Source organism: Trichoplusia ni, chromosome 22 (assembly GCF_003590095.1).
Source record: "Trichoplusia ni isolate ovarian cell line Hi5 chromosome 22, tn1, whole genome shotgun sequence".
Classification (NCBI taxonomy): Eukaryota; Metazoa; Arthropoda; class Insecta; order Lepidoptera; family Noctuidae; genus Trichoplusia; species Trichoplusia ni.
Window position 1 is genome coordinate 4,827,425 of NC_039499.1, and position 19,953 is coordinate 4,847,377.

Sequence of the window (19,953 nt, forward strand, 5' to 3'; positions counted from 1 at the left end):
GTTTTTGACAGTCAGATATTTTTTTCATATTTTGCGTGTGCTCTATAAACTAGATTTCGAGCTAGGATTCGTGTCATTTCTATCACTTGTAACAAATTGACAAGTCTAAGGGATAGTTTTATTATAATACAGATGATGCAAATAAGGGAAATAAATTAAAACGACGAAATTCAGTAACCAACGGATATATTAGATGTATAAAAAATCTTTTTTTTTTAACAAAAATGCAAATACAAGAAAAATGAATCAGAAACAGCACCACATACCAAAAGTACGGAAGTATTGATTGCAGAGGTATAACTTGTATTTATTGTGATGTTGCGCTTAACACTAGCTAGTTACGCCTAAACCGAAGTAATAAATAATGATGGTGAGACGGACGGCCATCAAACGATACAATGAAAATATTGTGATGTTTTACAAGTTCATTAAAAAGGCGGTAGTAAGCAAAAAGTATTAAATACTTCACAAAAGAGGTTGAAAACAAAACCGCTTTCAAATAAACTTAACCCTCGTTCCGCTCTTAATTTCCATGATTTAAATACAAAAAATAAGTTGTTTTTTAATATAAAAGTTGTAAATTGATTTTATATTACATCTAGCTTAGTTTACTGGAGGCCGTGGCTGGCGATGAGGGCTTCGACCTTGGCAATGTAGGCCTTCTGTGCGTCCTCCTTGGAGACTCCGCGCTGTTTGCTCCACGCCTCGAACTTAGCCTTGCCCTTCAGGTCCAGGAAGCCGGGGGCCTCTGAGGATGGAAAAAAAAATTAGTATTTGAGTAAAATTATTGCATTTATAGGAAGTACTACGTCAAATTGGATAGAAACTAACCAGCTATAACGAGGAAAAAAGACAAATACTGGAATCGTGAATCGCTACCTCGCAAACGTGGTGATCAATTTCTTATTTGGGAATTTATAACATAGCTTGCTTACATATTTCTAGATATTCGAATCTACAATTAATGAACAGAAACATATCGTCTCTCTTGCTCATATAACGTTCTTAATGTCTTACTCATGTTTACGGCATCTAATTAAATGAATGAGGTAGATAATTACGCGTAGCCGATAACCTATATTCTCTGACGCAATTCAAAGATGAAGCGATGTACGTCAATCAGACCCGCCCTTACTATAACTCTTAAATACATATTTGATTTAAACGCGGACTCTGCGATTCTGGTAGATACGTTTGAGAAGACTACCGTATTTCATCTATTTTGCAGCTAATCAAGTACAAGACTTTCGAATAGAAACAAAACTTTAAAAAAAATTATTAAGATATTTTTTCTATGGGTGTATATGTACTTCAGTTGTCTTTTCCAAGTCAATTAAGAAACTAGATTTCTAGACGACACAAATATTTGTATGACAAGTCAAAATGTCATTCAACAGTACTAAGACGCATTTAAAAGTAAAATATTTATAAACAAAGAATTGCTACATACACATGCTGTTTATCTTTAAACAAGAACAATGGGCTATTATTAAGAAAAAAGTAGGCATTTATCATGTTTGTACACGCTGACATATTTTAAGTCTTATTTTTGAAAAGGTAAGTTTCAAAATCCATTGGCATTTACACCCGAGTCAGTCAGTCAGTAGGAAGGTAATACACATGATACAATTTGATGCAATTTACATCAATTGATTTAACCTAAATAAAGCTTGTCTTTGATATCTATAAGAAAGATATCAAAATGAATTATTTTAAACTTTATCATAACGATAAGCGGTTTATTAATGATTGATATAATATTTAACGTCAGTTTCGTGATTATTTTGCTACTAATCTGTGATTGTGAGGGCTTGATTTGTTTAAATGATAGAGGTATGACCGTGGCTATTTTTTATCGGGTCGGATCTAATTGGAATAGGCTGAAGTAAGGTCTAGATAACAAATATATAAGTGGCAAGTTGGTTTATATTATTTCTTCTTATATTCGACACAGATTTCTATATGTGAAGTGATCTTATTGATTCTTAAAATCATAACGCTCTGTGCATGGTCGACGTACCTATGCGCCGCCGTATTTTTAACTAACTTGAAATAAGTAGAAGTTTGATCGATTTGAAAAGCCTCTTATTACAAATATTTAATTCTATCGTAGGTTTATGGTGTGAGTCAGCTATTTTCGACCAAACTGTGACTAGAACTAGCATCTAAGTATTTACTTTTTCATTTACTCTCTTTTATGTCGCTATTTACAGTAAATACATCTTGATTCTCGAATTGAGGGTTTCAGAAATCACACGATATACCTCTTCTAATTGCCTCGCCACATTCCATATGAATGACATGGACCCTATAATTGGAGCGCAGTCAGCAGCAGAAATTGGTTAACACCATTCAAGTGCAAGTATTCAAGAGTCACCTTTTAGGTTTGGTTTTGAGTATTTTAGCCTCCTTTGTTTAGAAGGAAAAAATAGAGAATCTAATTCCTGGTGTGTCTTTTTATACAAACAAAATATTAATAATCAATCGACTGATTTATTTTAGTGGCATCCATTTAACCTTTATTATTGTTTTACTTTTATTTTTAGTCGCATTTTATAACTAAGTTTCAAGACAAGAAAAATAAGATAGTTTATTAGCAAAACAAAAATGATTAAGTATGTAATCGCGTTCAACCTGCCTAATTGCATTTTATCACAACAGCAACAACTCATTGAATTTGATTGTGTTATTGTTTTGTAAAATTTGATGTTGTAACCCAACTTTTGCTCCTGACCGTAGGTACTAGACACATGCCAGATGAATCCCACAATCCAACAGATCGGATGTCCTGCTTCACGACCGCGCGGATATTGTTAATTTGCATACATACAGCATGATTTACACACAATAGTGTCAAGTGTTGTTTCATTTTCACATAATTAGTTATTTCACTATTAATTTGTTATTTGTTTACGTGGGGTAACAATAGATGTGGTGAGACGCGGGAACTTGGCTATCAAGGTTTTTCTGATGTTGATGATTAATTGCTATAATTTTGAGAAACTTAAGACAACTGCAAAATTACATGTTAAAAAATGGCCTTATCAAGTATGAAGATTTGGTCGTCGAAGAACACGGCTTGAAGGTTTCGAAACCCCAGCTTTCAGACTGAATTCTTAAAAACTCAGAAATCGCAGCGAAGCGGAAAATATTTGTAATGAAATACTGTAGAAAAATTCAAAAAGTTTCGAGTCCTGTTATATTTTTTCCATTATGGTACTATTATTTTTTTAAGTCTGCAGTTAACTGAGCAACTATCACTACAACTCATACTAAATCTTCCATATTTCGTTAATTCAAAATAGTTTCTAACATCTGTAAATCCAATCGCATATTTGTTTCGCACGGCAAGTGAACTTGGTAACTCCACGCCAAATCGTTTCGCGTGATGATCACATACCATTTGCTTGTGCAAACAGAACATATTTTCGTAAATAACAACGCATAAACAAACACTCTGTATCTATATAGAAGGTGTTATCTAATCAATATCAATACGATAACCGAGGTCGATAGCGTTTGACATTAACTTGACTCATGTGGAAACTTCAATTGCGTTTATAAAAATATACTTTTGAAGTGACTTTAAACTGGTTTTCAATTCCTCTGTACTTTTTTTCATTGTTACCTTGGAACTACAGAGTGGATAAATTTTGTTGATTATTTTTTCATTTAACGTGAAATATCATTTGGTCCCACAAAAATTTCGTCAAGTGACAATACACTTGACGAAATTTTTGTGTGTTTGTTAAAATAATATTATTATTATGTTAAATTATTTAGTCTTCGTTCTATAATCGAATTAAAGTATTGGTTGGGGAACCGTCATTAGGACAACTGATAAAGTATGAAGTCTTGACCCTATTTTTGAAGGCAATTAGAATAGGATCGATCTGGCTAGTTTGTGGATAAGTCAGAACTGGCTTACTAGGTTACCATCGAAACATTATTATCTAAATTTTTGAGATGGTAACCCTATGATTACGAGAGAATGTCTCTTATCATAAAAAACACGCAAGAAGTTTCAATGTAGCAGTTTAAAAAATAAACGTTAAAAAACACAACTCTTTCGCATATCATTAATTTTGATAGCAATATTAAGTTAAACCACATTATCAATGCAGCAAGCTCACAATAATCCCAGTATTTACGACACACGTGCTATTTTTCAGTAACCGATCACGGAAGCCTGCTATTAGGGACACGAATCGTCCATTATATTCAGGGCACTATGAAAATAACGTAATGGGTGTGATTAGATAGCTGGACTAGATTTGTAGAGTGATACCTACATTTAATTCCACTGTTGGTAAAACCCTAGTATTGATCGGTGATGAGTATTGCCAGTACTAAAAATTTAGATAATAAGTACTATTAAAGTCACTGACAAGTGTTATAGTATAGCCATAAACGATTTGCTTTTACATAAGTAGCATAAGAGTATATTTTGAAACCACTTGCTTGAATCAAAAGTTGCAACGGAACGTACTCAAAAAATATAATTTGAGGACCATTGACGGGGATTACGTAATGCTAAACAAATCTTGCTTTATGATTGTCCCTTTTAAACAGCCACTCTACGAACACGGCAGAGCGTCTATCAGCTTACCTATCTACGTATATTATTTTCACGGTTCGTTAATAAGTCTGCATGATTCATCCTAATAGACTTCACGCTTCTATAATTTTATGGGGGTATACCGTGAAATGCGACATTTTAAACCCAATTACTTCGACAAAAGATAAAGAGAATTATTCGCAATTTTGTTTGATTCGTACAAGGCAATCAAAGACGCTTTATCGTTATTCAATTGCCAACTCATTACCACGGTGATATAAAATATGCAATTTCACTATTTGTTGGTATTGGGTACATGCGAAACAGTCACATTCTTGTTGCCTTAATAGACTAATTATACTTACAACGTATCGAATACAGCGACTGATAGTCGATACGAAAGCTGCGGATAATTACATTGATACGACGTAAATGACGCACAGATTATCGAAGATTTATTTTAACCAAGATTGGTCGACTAAGGCATATTAATGTTTTGGTATGACAGTCGTTGTTAGGACGATCATACACGGACTGATTTATACAATTTGATTGTTTTAACAGTCGATAAAACATAAATAACTTTTTGCTAGTACGGTACAGTACGGCCGATATAACTTGGCGCTCCGGAAAAGAGATGAAAGTTTAGTTAAGCGAAATCAAAGTATACAAGCCAGTTGTGTAAAACAGTGACAATGATGTTTTGTTGCTCTTTCCCGACCTACCAAGTTACGCCGCCGCGCCGGCCTCTCTATAGACGCTTTATAATGCGTTGTCCCGCGTGCACAACCACTACAGTTTAAATTTAGGAGGTGTTGATAGGCACCAGGTCGAGGAAACGGATGACGAAGAACAGATGAAGTAGACTCTTCAACTTTTATTTGAAGCGCACCGGTATGTGGGTTACGGGTGCGCTAAGGGGAATACCTTAGGTGCTTCGTCTGGGTGCGCTTCGTGGAATATCTGGGCCTTAATGTATTAATGTAGCACATCATTTATATTACGTACAGTTAATTTTGTTATAGTAAGAAACCTAGAGGCGAATGTATTTATTCTCTTTTTTGTAATTTTACTAGCTTTCAGTCGTGCTTATACTGAATTTACAGAACATTATACCTGCATTCAAAACTGTTTAAAAACTGGTTAATTTAGGCTTTAAAATTACACTGAACAAAGCAATTACGACGCGAATGCTGAATGAATTCGCATAATTTTTCGATTTATATCCATCCATCAGTCTATGCATTTTATTTAGTAAGATTTTTGAACATTTTGCCGCAAAGTCCAATCTTAAAACTTTCGACTGCACACCAAATCAAACAGATTGTTGAGTTTCGACAAGCGCATGTAGTTTCTGATTTAGAAGTCAGAAACTAACAGATTTCTTAAAATATTAAAGTTCTTTCCAAGTACTAGCCATTAAAAAAATACCTAAAAAATGACGATTATCATGTCGCGAAAAAGCGAATGTTGATCATCACCTCTCAATAGTGACACATCCTGATATTCAAAGCAAACCAAAAGAATGTTGATCATCACCTCTCAATAGTGATACATTCCTCATCTTTCTGTTTATCTCCGGTCAGTATAGTTGTGCTACTCACTTGAGGGGTCTGAGTCTCCGACTGTGGCCTGCTTGAAGTAAGCGTACAGCTCCAGGAGGTCGGCGTCACTGGGCAGCTTCTTCAGGTTCTTGACGTCAGCGGCGGCTTTGTCGAATTGCTGGAAACAAAACACAGGATATGTAAATATTGAAATAAGGATATACTTATGGGTACCTTCTTACTTAATACGGCTGAATACGGAATGCCATGTTTTGATTGGCTGTAGAATCTTATGCTGTCTTTGTATTTTTAAAGAGTAGTTCAAGAGTTGTGTTTATTTCTTTTGAACATACATGCTGGCTATTGACTGTTGGTCTAGTGGTTACTAGTCTTGATTGCTACACTAGAGGTCGTGGCTGCGATTAGGATTGAAATGCTACTTTTACGGATTTTGTCGCGGTTTAATATTTGATTTTAGTTCCCGACGTTTCGACACCTTTGCAGGTTTCATGGTCACGGAAACCTGACCAGACTGCCCGTGCCGTGAATTATTAAATCGCGATAAAATCCGTGAAAGTAGTTTCATTTTAAATGTCTAACATTCGCGTAAACCTAAGAAACCACTATGCGATTAGGATTTTTTTCGATGTGTTGAGCCCGATCATTTGTACTGTGTCTGAAGTAATATACAAGTAAGTTTATCAGTTGTCTAGTACTCAAAATAGATTTTGCTTTGGACAAGATGGCGTTGTGTGCAAGTTGCGATAAATTTTACTTTTGGAATATTCTACTAAAATAGAGTCAAGACGGTCTACTGAGCGTGATCGCACAGTACGCGGGGTAGAGCGGTATCTCTCTTAAACACCCACAATAATATTTACTTTTAATCGTTGCGGTATAACCCCAGTTCAATGATTATCATACTTATGAAGGAACAAGCATATGCAGATCTACAACCTGAATTCCCTACATCCTTACATCATAGTAAACTTTAAAAAAAAAACCTATCGTCGCAAAAAGTCTGATAACATAAAGTTGTGTATTGATACCTTCTTGACATAGCCAAAAACAAACTGAAGGCGCAATTTTATCACTAAATAAAGGATGTCATGTAGGCCAAAAGGTAAATATAATGTTAATGATAAAGGAATTTTAATCGTATGATAACACGTTGGTGATTTTTATCCGTAATCGCGAATTAAACTCGATTGGATATTGAACACTCGTCTGTAGCTGTTAAAAAATGTTTTTTTTTTTTATTATCACCTAAATAAACGTGGACATTTGACCTCTATACTTTCTTAGACCATTGAAAACAATATATTCTGCTGAAACTTTAGCTGGGTAATTTATCAATGCCCAACGGAGTTCTTAATCAAGATGAAAATCTTGTTGCTCCGTAAAGAACAGATTCTATTAGAACAAGAACGAAATTACAATTTTCTTATCCTCCTGTCAAATACTAGCAAAAATCAAATAGCAAGCCAGCCTATTTCCTCCAACGACCGGATTTTACGGGGTTCGGCAACTAGGTTCTACAGAAAATAATACCTAGATCGCTATCGAACTTTATTCCTCGTAATAATAGTACTGTGACTAATAATAACCCAAGCACAATTAATTAGACTCAGTCACAGAGTGGCGTAATCACTCTTGACCCTGTACCAAGTAATACTAAATAATGCATCGTTAATTACTTATTAGTCTAGGCTATTTTTTTTTAATATTCGTCAATAAGAGTTAACGTGGTTATGGCAAAGAAATCACAGTAGAGGTTAATGTTCTTAAATAAAGACTCCTTTTTGCAATGTAGTCTGGCATTGAACTAAACGATTTATAAGTAGTTACAAAGTCCTAGGCGCTTAAAAACACAGCTTATATGAACATTAAATAACATGGGTTATGAGTAAAGTGTCACCGTGTAACATTGTTTGGCCGTTTTCGCATCCTAGGCGAATGACATTTCTACTCGAATATCAAAATGGCAAGTCAAAATCGCGTGACTTCTCGAAACTAAATACCATTTCTATACATTTGAGCGTTTTCGTATTGTTTCGATACTGGCATGGACTATCAAATATGAATTTACAGACATTTCTAAGTAGTGTCTACCAAGACTCGAGGGCTTTTTGTGAAAGCGTGGCAGTGCATGACAGTGTATAAGATCGGCGTCTCTCTTCCCCAACTGCAATCATACTGCCTTCGGCTCTGTATTCTCAACAAATACCCCAAAAACTATGACGGTAATTGAAAATCAATTGTACGGAACGCTGACCTAAGGTTCAACGACTTGAAAGAAAACTGTTTTTGTAGAACACTAATCATTTATTGTCTACCAAATAAATGGAACGTAAAGAATAATTAATTCTACCCTCACTTTGTTAATTTATTTATAGAATACGATTTTGTAATTTTGACTAAATTTGAAGTGTATTTTGTACACTGGGTGAGTCATGAATAAATGATATTTTTAGGTAGGTATGTACTGAAGTTGAAGCTTCCAATCATGATAAATGAATGTTTATATTAAACATGACGGTATTTGAATAAATACTGAATATGTACTCAACTATACTTGTATCTAAAACGTGTGAATACTCGGAACTATGTATTGATTAGAGCAGGATAGAGAACTCAAAATGACGATTGATTTATAAGTGAGATAGAGATAGAAAATAGGATATAGATTTGAGTCATTGCTTTAGCTAGTAAAACATTCCTACCATATTTTCAATACTTGTCACAACACTTATATGATTTCGACACAAGAACGAGAAATTCGATATTTCAGAGCATATTACTTATTAATACGATAAGAGTATTGAGTATTTAGTTTTGGCATTCAGTTACATAGGTATGCGTATATTTCTTGGTTCCATCATACATTAAGCTATTATAATTTACTATACAGTTTTTATCTTTGCCCCGAGTTAGTGCTCTGCCGCGACTCCGCGTCAAGAACATCACAAATATTTATTTTATCATTCTTGTCTGTACGGAATCTAGATCCGGATAACGATTGAAAATAAACATTAGGCGCTTTGATTTAAAAAAAAAAATCTTATTTATTGGACAAATATGAATTTACTTGGAGCCATTACCGTAACTTTTTCAAAATGCCTCGAAACGGAATTTTTCGATATTCATTTTGAAATTTTCTCAAATCATACGTAAAAAAGTCAAGTATTTCTGAAGTACTTTCAAAACGTTAATAACTTTATCATCGTATCATAACTACTCATATTTTCAATTTCACGGTTCCAAAAATCGTTATTATGGAAGACGAACCACCAAGAAACTATTTAAGTACCATTGACAATCAAATCTATTATGTAAGCACGTTATTGACGTAACGGGACATCAAAAATCAATACTTCAAAATATCCTAGAGTATCAAAGCTGTCGCAGGTAACAAATTGAAATTCCATCGTCAATGACCACGGTGCAGTGGGTGAAAGGCCTACGTAGTAAAAATGTATGTATCGTACGAAAAATAAATTGTCAAATGTGACTCCTTGCAGTTTGGGTCGATTCGAAAAAAAAAAACCAGGGTATTTGTATCAGGTATTGGTAAAGCTGCAAAACCAGACTATGTCGAAGCAAAAAGGGGGCAATCATTTTTTTTTTCAGACGGTTTAGCTACGATGAGCAAATATTAAAACCTCCATAAAATAAATCTTCGTAGTTATATAATTTTTTACTTTCGGTGTAAAATTAACGTCATATAGATATTTTAAACGTATTCTAAAACTAAATTATTTATCAACATTTAGAGGAAACTACAGAGAATTATACAGAATGCTAATTACTAACATTATAATCCTTCTGTCGCGTCTATTACGTAACAGAGACTAGCCTGTATATCTCACCTAGCTAAAGTCCAAAAGGTCGATGGTAAAATAATCGTTTGTAAAGTATCCTTAGCACTGGCAAAGTTGACTTAAGTATGTATTTTGAGATACATAATGTTGTGTGTAATCTGCTTAATAACATGTTGTATGCTATAACTGTAAAATAAGGTAGGTTAGTACCTACTAGTGACAATGTGGCCCAACATATATAACTACATGTGTTAGTTAGAAGATTGTAAGTATTGATAAAAAGTTAAATGAATAATTTTATACTTGGCTCTACACACTATTACTCTTATACTAATTTGATTCTTACATGCAATACTAAAGTGCAAACTAAATCATTCTAATATTAATTTGTTAGCTGCTGTTAGTTTCACACTAATTGACAACAGCATAAGACTAAGGCACTCTTCATTAAAAATTCAGTGTCTAGCCAGATAGGACTTATCTAATTATATAAAAATAAGCAAATAAAGTATATATATATGTATATAAAAATATTGGGAATCTATAATCTTCCAGAAAGGATAAGATTAAATTGTTTTGGATAAAAAGTTAAAAATGCACCAGAACCCGCTGAGTTAATACTGCTTAAGCCCAAAATAGATTTTTGGATAAACAAAATTAATTAATGCTTAATTCACATTTTGTGCCAGTCATCGGCAAGGTTAATGCTATGCAAATAACTGGATGACATGTATATATGTTGATAAGAACTGAGACAGAATTAAATAGTGCATTACAATATGTATGATTCATCGCTTAAACTGTTGTTTTGAACCACAGACATTAGGTATCGTCCAATTAGATTTCCAATTAATGAAATAAGATTATAGTTTTAAACTCCTTTAAAAATAAAAAAAATATCTTCGCTAAGCAGCCAACAACGTCATAAAAAATTCAATATGAAATAATACCTCCAATTATTTTTTTTTTAATACAATGGCAAGCCAAAGGTCATTTAAAATACTCGAAAGTCAAACCAAAGTCATTTAAATCCATGAAAAAACTTATTATGTTTACATTATCTACTCAACTATCTTGCTTTTGTAGACGTTAAGTAAACGCAGCATTGAATATTATTTTCTTTACAATTAGAATGTACCAAATAGTTTCAAATAGATGTTTGAATTTGTAAAGTTTGTATGATAATATTTATCTTTTATTAAGTGTATTCAACAATCTCAACCTTCAAAAAAATTGTGTCATCAAAATGTTGTATCATGTTATAGTTATAAATCCCTAATCCTTATGTGACGACTTGCAATTATCACTTATTATGATATGTTAAAAAAAATATTTTTTAATATTCTACACTTTACCAAAATAAATTAAACATGAGAAAAAAGAAACAAAATTTTAAACATTTTAACCAGAAATGTGCTCAAGAATGTATATGGTGGAAAAATCAAAGTATAAAAATTACAAAACAATGTGGGTAAGTAGATAAATAATTTCACTTTAATAATAAAGCAGATAGCAGTAGGGTTCTAAACAAATATAATTTAAATGGGTAGAAAAGTTAATTGATAACTTACATTTTGAAATGATTTTACATATTTTGGGCAAAACCTAAAAACATTCAAGTTCAGAAGCCACTTAAGCATCATTACAACAATCAGATATAAATAAATGACCAATGGTTCTTGTCCATAACTGTTGCTTTACCCTTGAAATAAGCAATTAATTATAGATAATAATATAAAAAAATACACAAAATTACTCACTTCTTGGAGAGACATGGTGATTTCTGGTTGATGATACAGCTAACTAACCTAAAAACACAGAAATAATAATGGTTATAGCACCGCGGCAGCAAATCAAGCGTATTGGGGGTAAAATGTGATAGCCGGCAGAATGGTAATGACACTTAACCTCATAAAAAAAGTTGACATTTACTGTGAGTAAGATCCATTAGATGCAAAAATGAATGTCCTAATTCCAAAACAAAGCCAACAAAACTATAAAAAACTGGTAAATTAGAAATCAACTCAAAGAAATTTATAATACACGTCACAAACTTACAGTTATACAGAAGCGTGTGCTCGGCACGAAAACTCGTTAGGAACTGGTCGTTCTGCTAACTTTATTCTCACAACACAACTCAAAGGAACTCAAATCTAATCAAATCGTGGTGACGAATCGCCATGTCATAAACCACGTAATGCAAACGTTATCCTTATCGCATCACACGTATTAGTAATTAGTTAAAAATAAAAAAATACCTTGAAGATATTTTCCTCCGCCCGGCCCTTTTGAAATTACTGAAAATTTGACAGATGCTTCATGAAAATGACATTTGGCCGTCAGTATTGAAATACGTTTTGAAATTAATTTAGTGAAAAAAGCGTACGATCATTGTAACCTACTTATTGAATGTGGACTATTGTGTTCAATGTGTAATAATATAGTATTGTGTATTAACCACATTCTGCAAAAGAACCACTCAATTTATTCTTATAAGAATAAAATTATGTAGATTGCAATCAACCGATTAAACTACTTTATAATGATGCTGCAATGTAACTAACAATATATACTCGGTTAATACTTTTTGTCTTTTTTCTATGGAGATAGCACAGACATTGGTATTAACGATAGACTATGAATTTTATTATTTTATGTGGATGTTGGATAATACATGTATAAAAATAATCTTAATGAATATTAACCATAATGAGAATTCGTAGTTGTGAGCGAAATCATTACTATTATTAAAAAAATTAGTATTAACTTTTATGCTTTCAATGGTGTGGTCAACTCAGCATCGGGACGTCATTAACAGTATCAGGGAGTGACAGGGAGTCAGAAAATTATATGTACGGCTTACTCATGTAAACATGTTTGTTACAAGATTTAATATATTTTCTTTTTTTAATCTTATCTAAAGGAAAATGAAAAATCAACTTAGCCAATGGAATTTGCGCGGTATCTGATAATTATACTTCGGTTTAGCTGCCCGGATTAAAATGACGAAAACCTCTGACGGTATTTCTAATACTGTATGACAAGTTCACGTTTAAATAGGTATGCGTGTTCTAGGTCCCTTTAGGCCCTACAAACCAACTATCTATTTGACCTTTTTTAATTATATAGAAAGAAGTAAAGGTTTTTGGCAGCAGAGTACTGGGAAAAAAATTGCTCACTATAAAAGGTGTACGGTGTAGGTGTAGGTAGGTAGGTACGCATTACCTACCTACCTAAATTAAGTAATGAGTTACGTAATGGGAACAAGGATACAAATTCTCTTCGTTCTTCGTGTTCTCTTCCATGTACCATAACCTTTTGTCATTAAAGAATTTATTTATTTATTATCGGGTAATAAAACAATAGTTTCTTAGGCCAAAAGTTTATTAAAAAAATAATTTAAATAGAGAGGTATCCTATAATTTATGCGTATTTGGAGTGAAGTTGTTCAGCCATGTCGACGTACTGCTTCTTAGCGTCATCCTGGGATAGACCCTTGCGGCCGAGCCATGCCTTGTACTTGGCGTTCTCGACGATACCGCTGGGCTCAGCTGGAAAAAGTTAAATATTAATGCGACTCTGAGGAAACCCTTTCTCTAAAACATTCTGTATAAACAACAATATGCTGAGGTATTTATAACTTTTGTAACCCGTTGTATGGGTGAATATTAGTATACGATGTCAGAGACTTTTAGTCCTCATACATTAACAATTCATTTTTGATTGCATAGTAAGTTGAAACGAAAAAGAAACCTAGCTATATTTTCAAAAACTCATCGTTAGGTAATGTTTCTACTATTCTTTAGGCTTAAACCGAATTAATTTGCAGTAGTTTTACCTAACTCTAAAATTTTACAAGTAATTATAAGGTAGGTTGATACTTACGGATGTTGACATCTCCGGAGGTGGCCTGCTTGTACAGGGAGTAGAGGGCGAGGTTCTCGTTGCTGCTGGGGGTGGTCTTCCAGTTCCTCACCTGGCCGGCGACTTTGGTGAATTGCTGCAAGACACATATAGGTACAGCTTAGAGGTCATAGTAATGAAAGTACTGAAAATATGTTTTTTTTGGATAGGTGAAAGTAGATAACCTACTTAAAAGAAGAAGCTTTAGAACAAAATGTTCGTAGAAGAGTGAACTATCATCGAATGCCGATTTTAGAATGAAAATCAAATTGTAAAAAGTCTTGATCAGAGAAATTCGAAAAATAGTTCAGTAAATCTGTCGTGTATTGAAAACCAAGAACATTTATCTATATTTTAAGTATTATATTTTCATCATCATTATATTTTCATCATTCTGAATACAGACCTACTCGCGGTCAACGACATTCAACCTCAAACGATGGGAAATTCGTATTAATTTCATCTGTTATTGGATAAGTCTCATGCCAACTTCAATTGTGTAAGTGTGTGTGCATGAGTGCATTCGTGTCATAGTGTGTGTGCGAAACTATGAAGACGGTGACCTTTTGGGCCAGAGGCCTCAAAGTTATGATCCTATTTCAAAATGAAAAGAGTTTTTAAGATTTGAAAAATTAAATTCAAAAGTCATTTACTTAGTTCTGTTGCTAAGTTACACTTTTAGAATGTCAAAAGTTTGACATTAGAAAGCACTCTAATACAGCACACAAAAATTAACATTTCGATTAGGATTAGGCCTCATTGTCTACAGAAGTATCTCACAAAATAAAGATTCAGGTAAGTAATATTGAGTTGCAAAAATCCAACCGGAACGACAAACGAAACAAACGTGCAATTGAGTTTATAATAATAAAAAAAGGATAATAGTGAAAAAAATCAGTCTAGAATAAAGGTGATGACCTGAAGGAAGGATATCTCAAGGACTAGATTGCACTTATTAAAGGTTTATAGTACTAAGCTGCCTAATTTTAAGATTTAGATAAAGCCTTCTTTGATAAGGCAGAAGTGTCAAACTTTATTAATGACGGAGTTAATATCAGTAATTGTGGGTAAATCGATAATTGATTTTGAGGTAAGTAGGTGCGATCTTTTTGAAGATACTATAATAATATTATCGTTTTGTAGTATCTCACGTGGTTGTTTAGAGTTTTTGTCATTAAATTAAGATGATTTTTATATTAATCGATAGTCTATTAAGTATTATCGGTAAACCACTTTTTTTGTTAATGCACACCAAGAAAAAATATGAACTAACAATTTAGGGTACGGTTTAGATATTTTCAGGATCCGAACGGAAACAATGACAATTAAACAAGCAAAGACAATTGTAAAATAGCAAACAGAACGGCGGTCTTTAATCGAAATCTCCAAAATACCTACCTGTTAAGATAGTTTAACTAGTTGCGAAATAAAAATTCGCTGATTGCATTCGCGCTAAGGGTTTAACATCTAGTACTCAAATCCATTTAGGATGTTCAATAACATTAATTAAATCCGTACCATAGAGTAAATCTGAATGACGTAAGTAGGTAAGTAGAGACAGGTAGATACCTAATGGTAAAGACAAAGTCAGCGGGATTGTCTGAATTTCTGAAAGCATCACCGCTTCCCGGGAGCATCTAACATGGTAAACTTGCAAATTTTAATCTCTCCCGGAAACGCGAACGAATTTTTTTTCTATTAGGTGTTTGAAAGTTTTTTTTTCCTCCTTCTAGCAATTGTTTTATTCTATATGTCGTATATAATATTCTAAATAATTGTATTTAAATGATTAAACTTACCTCGTCAAGAGACATGGTGTGTGTTTTTCAGTGAGATCTGTAACAATAATACAAATATGTAAAGCTAAAAACTTATATACCAACCCAAATCATTCATCATTGAGTGTTTATTGATTTTATCTAGGTATGCACGTGTTACAAATATAAAAATACGTAATAATATCAAGATTTTCTATAAAGATAGAGAAGGATAATAAAATCATAACAGCTGAACTGTTATTCATCGTCTGACGTTTTGTTTTTCCTGAATCATTTAATGATTATAGTCAAGTAGACGCCATTGGATTAATCTGTGTGACTAGATTGATTTATGAAAGTTTTTATTTGGTATAAACAAACTGCTCAGTGTATTATTACAGTGCTGCAGTGTTGTTTAATCGGCAAACGGTCATTATAGTGCAAACGACAAAAATATATATAAAAAAAAAACGAATTTTAGAGCGTCTCATCCAAAAAAACACGAAGAAATTTCAAACGTCTAGAATTTGAATATTATCATCCTAAAAAAAAGTAAAATCATCGAAAGTCTGTGGTCGAGTGGCGTGCGCGCGCATTTCTCGGGTTCAACGACCGTCGTCCGCGGATCTAGAGCTGTGAGCTGTTGGTGCACTTTCCAACTAATTCCAGCGTTCATTGACTGGAATCGCAATGGATGCCATGCGGTCCGCGGAGGAAATCCGGACAGAGGGCCAACACCTCTTGAAGTAAAATTATTGTGTTTGTGGGAGAGAGATGCGACTCTACGTTGTGTAATATGCTGTCACACTTCCACAGCTGTAATGGTGGTTTTGACAGTAGGCGCCCAGGATCCCGCGGCGTTCTATAGAGAACCGTTATGTTATGTGGAACACTTGAATTTGAGCAAGGAATATTAGATATGCTGTAAGGCTATCTATTTTGCTTAATCGTCGTCGTTTGAAAGTGTGCTATGTTAAATGTTTAATCTGAATAAGTTTTTACAAGTGGATGAACTGTGCATATAAGTATTTGTTTCCTTTTTTTAAGCGACTCTCGCGCTGAAGAACTTGTTCTTGTGACGCGAGAATTTCACGAACTTGCAGGGCACAGAGGGCACTTGTACAAAGATGCTCAAATTCAAAACAAGCATTCTTGAGTCAAACAAATGCTTGTCCAACGCAGGTAATCGAATTCAGTGGGTTGGATATTTTTTTCGGCTATCCATACAGTCAATCTAAAAGGTATCTTTTTAAATATGAAAAAAATTGGAACGCTCTCAGTTCTAAATTTGGAGTGTAAAATACAGAAACTGGATCAACGAAATGTTGAACTTCTTTAATTCAAATTAAGTGTGTTCGGAACCCTGTAAACAATGTAATTTAAAAACCACAAATAAACATGAAACATAAATCATTATTATCAACAAATAATTCTCTGTTATCATAAGATTGTGTCTTGCAGGTACTTTATCAAAATATATTATTCCATTTAAGGATTAAACAGTTGACATTCTTAAAAGATCATCGCATTTTAAGAGCATAGGTAGGTTATCTAAACCTAAGTAAGTTAGGTAATAAGACTCAAAAAAGTTTGGTTCTTCAAGAGCCGTTGATGTTGAAATTTTGTTAAAAACCTTTCCGAGAATGTCACATACAACTGAATATCTCTCCAAACTGTTGGGCAGTTGCTTGCATTTGCAGAATGCGCCAGAACAGAAGATTTTAAACGTAACGATACTCAAATCTTAATCGAAACGAAAGGAAATAAAAGGCCTAATTTGAAGGGTACGACGTCTACTTTAAGCGTACGTACAAGTCCAACTTGACAAGTGAGATAGAGTATCATGTGCAGAAGAAAAAGCAGCGCTTGGTGCTGTTATAGTAAAATACTCACTAATAGATAATTTTGTCAATTTATTTCGTATTCAACAATTTATTCAACTCTGCATGTTAATGATTATGAATGGTCATGCTGGCATTATTACATGCATAAGATGCACGAAAAATACCAACACTTTCATATTATGCGAAGACGCTACTGACAACGGGAACCAGCTCAGAAAATCTGGATTCCAAATATTGGAATCTGAAATCGCCAACCCGCAGTGAGCTAGAGTGGTGATCAAATGCTCAAATCTTCCCTATACGGGAAGATTCTACTGCCAAGCAGTGAGATGTAAATAGGGTGATATTAGGTATTATATTAATTATATGCACGTTATCCAATTTCACACCGTTTTGTATGTTATGGAACTACCGACACAATTTACTAATTGATATTCTTACACCAGCTAGCAATAATTTCGAAAATGGCACATCAAATAATATTTTTAAGAGAGACTTACCGAAAGTAGAGAAGCTAGATCGAGTTCACGATGGATACTGAATATATTCCACAGGGGTCCTTAAGTTATGTTCCGTCAAATAAACACTTAAGCCAGGGTTGGCAGTAATCAGTTTGTAAAGATACCGAGAGATTAGTGTTCTGTATTCTGATAAGACTTTAGATCGTTGCTTGATTGATAGCTGCCATATTAATGAAAGAAAAATAAATTAAAACAAAAAACTTGAGAGAAAATCGGTTCATGTTTTTTCATTCTATAAATGAATTTACGCAAGTCTCTGATACTTAATGATCTACGACTAATTTAATTACTGCTTGTGACAAATCATAGTGGTTCCTAAATTAGTTTCAGATTATAGTCCTTGGATATCGGAGTATTGCAACGCCTTGTATTTGTGTTTCGATTAAGTTTCTTCGCTTTCGTTTCAATAGCGGCCTGATGAAAAAAACAACAAACATTACAGACATCCTAATTCTTTTCCATAGAATTAATAGGTAAGGTGTAACAAATATCCATATTAAAATATTATTTACTTTTGTTTTTTCCTAGTACAACCTGTCAGACTGCTATTTCATTTAAAATTGTAGGTTAAAATGTCGATGCTTGAAAAAAAAGATTTTTTAATTATCGAAAACTGAAAACCCTACGCTAAATGCAATAAACGCTATCACGTCATAAATGTAGATTTTTTTATCTTGGTCGTAATCAAATGTAGATTATTTATTGTGATCCGCATCGAAGACGACTCCGCGCCATCTTAGAATAAGCAATCGTACCTAAAGAGACAAATCAAACAAACAGACATATTTACCTACTTATTCAACTTTAGCTAATGATAAATTACATACAGTTCAACACTCTGCTTTAATACCTTTTTTATGCACACGTCAAATATGAAGAAACTTTGCAGTGTTTTTTTTTAAATTGAGATTGAAGGAGGCTCTCATATGAACTATTGAAAGATAGTTTATTACAGAATTTCTGCTGCAGAAGTGGTAATGTTATTCTCATTCAAAATATGGTTGTTTTGTCGGGCATATCTCCAAAAGTAACCTTGTCGCAGTCTGAATTTCAGACGACAATAAACAATTCAGGATAAATTTAGGGATAGAAAACCCAAACATTAAGAAGAATCAGTGATATCAATGGTGGCTACAAGAGTATACTCAATAATTAGTAAGAGCAGAAGTTTCTTCAGTCTTTTAACATCTAGCCATCATTATCATTCATTCATCACTTAATGAGGATTTCCCCGGGTAAAAAAGTCTCTTTGATGACGTGTGTCAGATGATGCTTTCAGCTGTCAGCTGTGTCAGCTGCGTGCTATCTAAACACCTGTAACACACAAACATCTGTATTACCTACCACAGAAAAGACTTCCTCGAGATTAATTACCGACGATCGCTAGACGTGATAATCGTATTAATTTTTGCTTCGTAAATACTGTGATACTGTGATTCATAGGAACGTAAACAACTAACCTCGGCCGTATAATACTTTAACAAACTGAAAACAGAAAATGTTCAGGAATACCTCCTTATTACATTTTCGAGTTCCTGTACACATCTGGAGGTCCGAAAAATATATTTCAAGTCTGAAAAAATTATCCCGACTTGGGGACAGCTCTGAACGATGAAGGTCCAGAACTTGCAAACTTTTACTGACAAAACATAGGAAGAATTTTATGAAATGAAAGTTTAAATCGAAAAGCGTTGAGCATAGAAAAGATTTATAAAACCAAATAAATAAATGCGGATAACATCACATACATTGTTCTGAACCCAAAGTAAGTTGCTGAAGCACTTGTGTTATGGAATTCAGATACAACGAAGGTACTACAAACATCCAGACCCGAGACAATGTAGAAATGTGAATTTTTACATTGACTCAACCGGGGATCGAACTCGGGACCTCAGAGCTAGCGACACCTTGAAACCAGTGCGTACGCCACTCGACCACGGAGGTCGTCAGACCAAAGTGCGAGTTTAAACCCAAATTATCCGTATTACCAAGTTTTTACGAAAAA

At 33.7% G+C, this 19,953-nt stretch overlaps 2 protein-coding genes across 3 annotated transcripts; both read right to left on the bottom strand.

Moving 5' to 3' along the window:
* Positions 1-169: 169 nt before the first annotated feature.
* LOC113504646 (acyl-CoA-binding protein homolog) lies at positions 170-12,199 on the bottom strand. 2 transcript variants are annotated; one of them, XM_026887067.1, is made up of 4 exons: positions 12,182-12,199; positions 11,684-11,731; positions 6,163-6,280; positions 170-748 (listed from the first exon to the last, which is right to left on the bottom strand). In XM_026887067.1, exons 2-4 carry the CDS (start codon positions 11,696-11,698, stop codon positions 609-611), a joined length of 273 nt encoding a protein of 90 aa, XP_026742868.1. In that variant the 5' UTR covers positions 11,699-11,731; positions 12,182-12,199; the 3' UTR covers positions 170-608. The 2 variants fall into 2 exon arrangements, with proteins under 2 accessions (XP_026742868.1, XP_026742867.1); XM_026887066.1 differs by lacking the exon at positions 12,182-12,199 and adding an exon at positions 11,982-12,084.
* A 1,090-nt stretch (positions 12,200-13,289) lies between these two features.
* On the bottom strand, positions 13,290-18,015 carry LOC113504647 (putative acyl-CoA-binding protein). Its single transcript, XM_026887068.1, has 4 exons — positions 17,928-18,015; positions 15,626-15,662; positions 13,809-13,923; positions 13,290-13,474 (listed from the first exon to the last, which is right to left on the bottom strand). The coding sequence occupies exons 2-4, from the start codon at positions 15,638-15,640 to the stop codon at positions 13,347-13,349; spliced, it is 258 nt and encodes an 85-aa protein (XP_026742869.1). The 5' UTR covers positions 15,641-15,662; positions 17,928-18,015; the 3' UTR covers positions 13,290-13,346.
* Between the last annotated feature and the right edge of the window lie 1,938 nt (positions 18,016-19,953).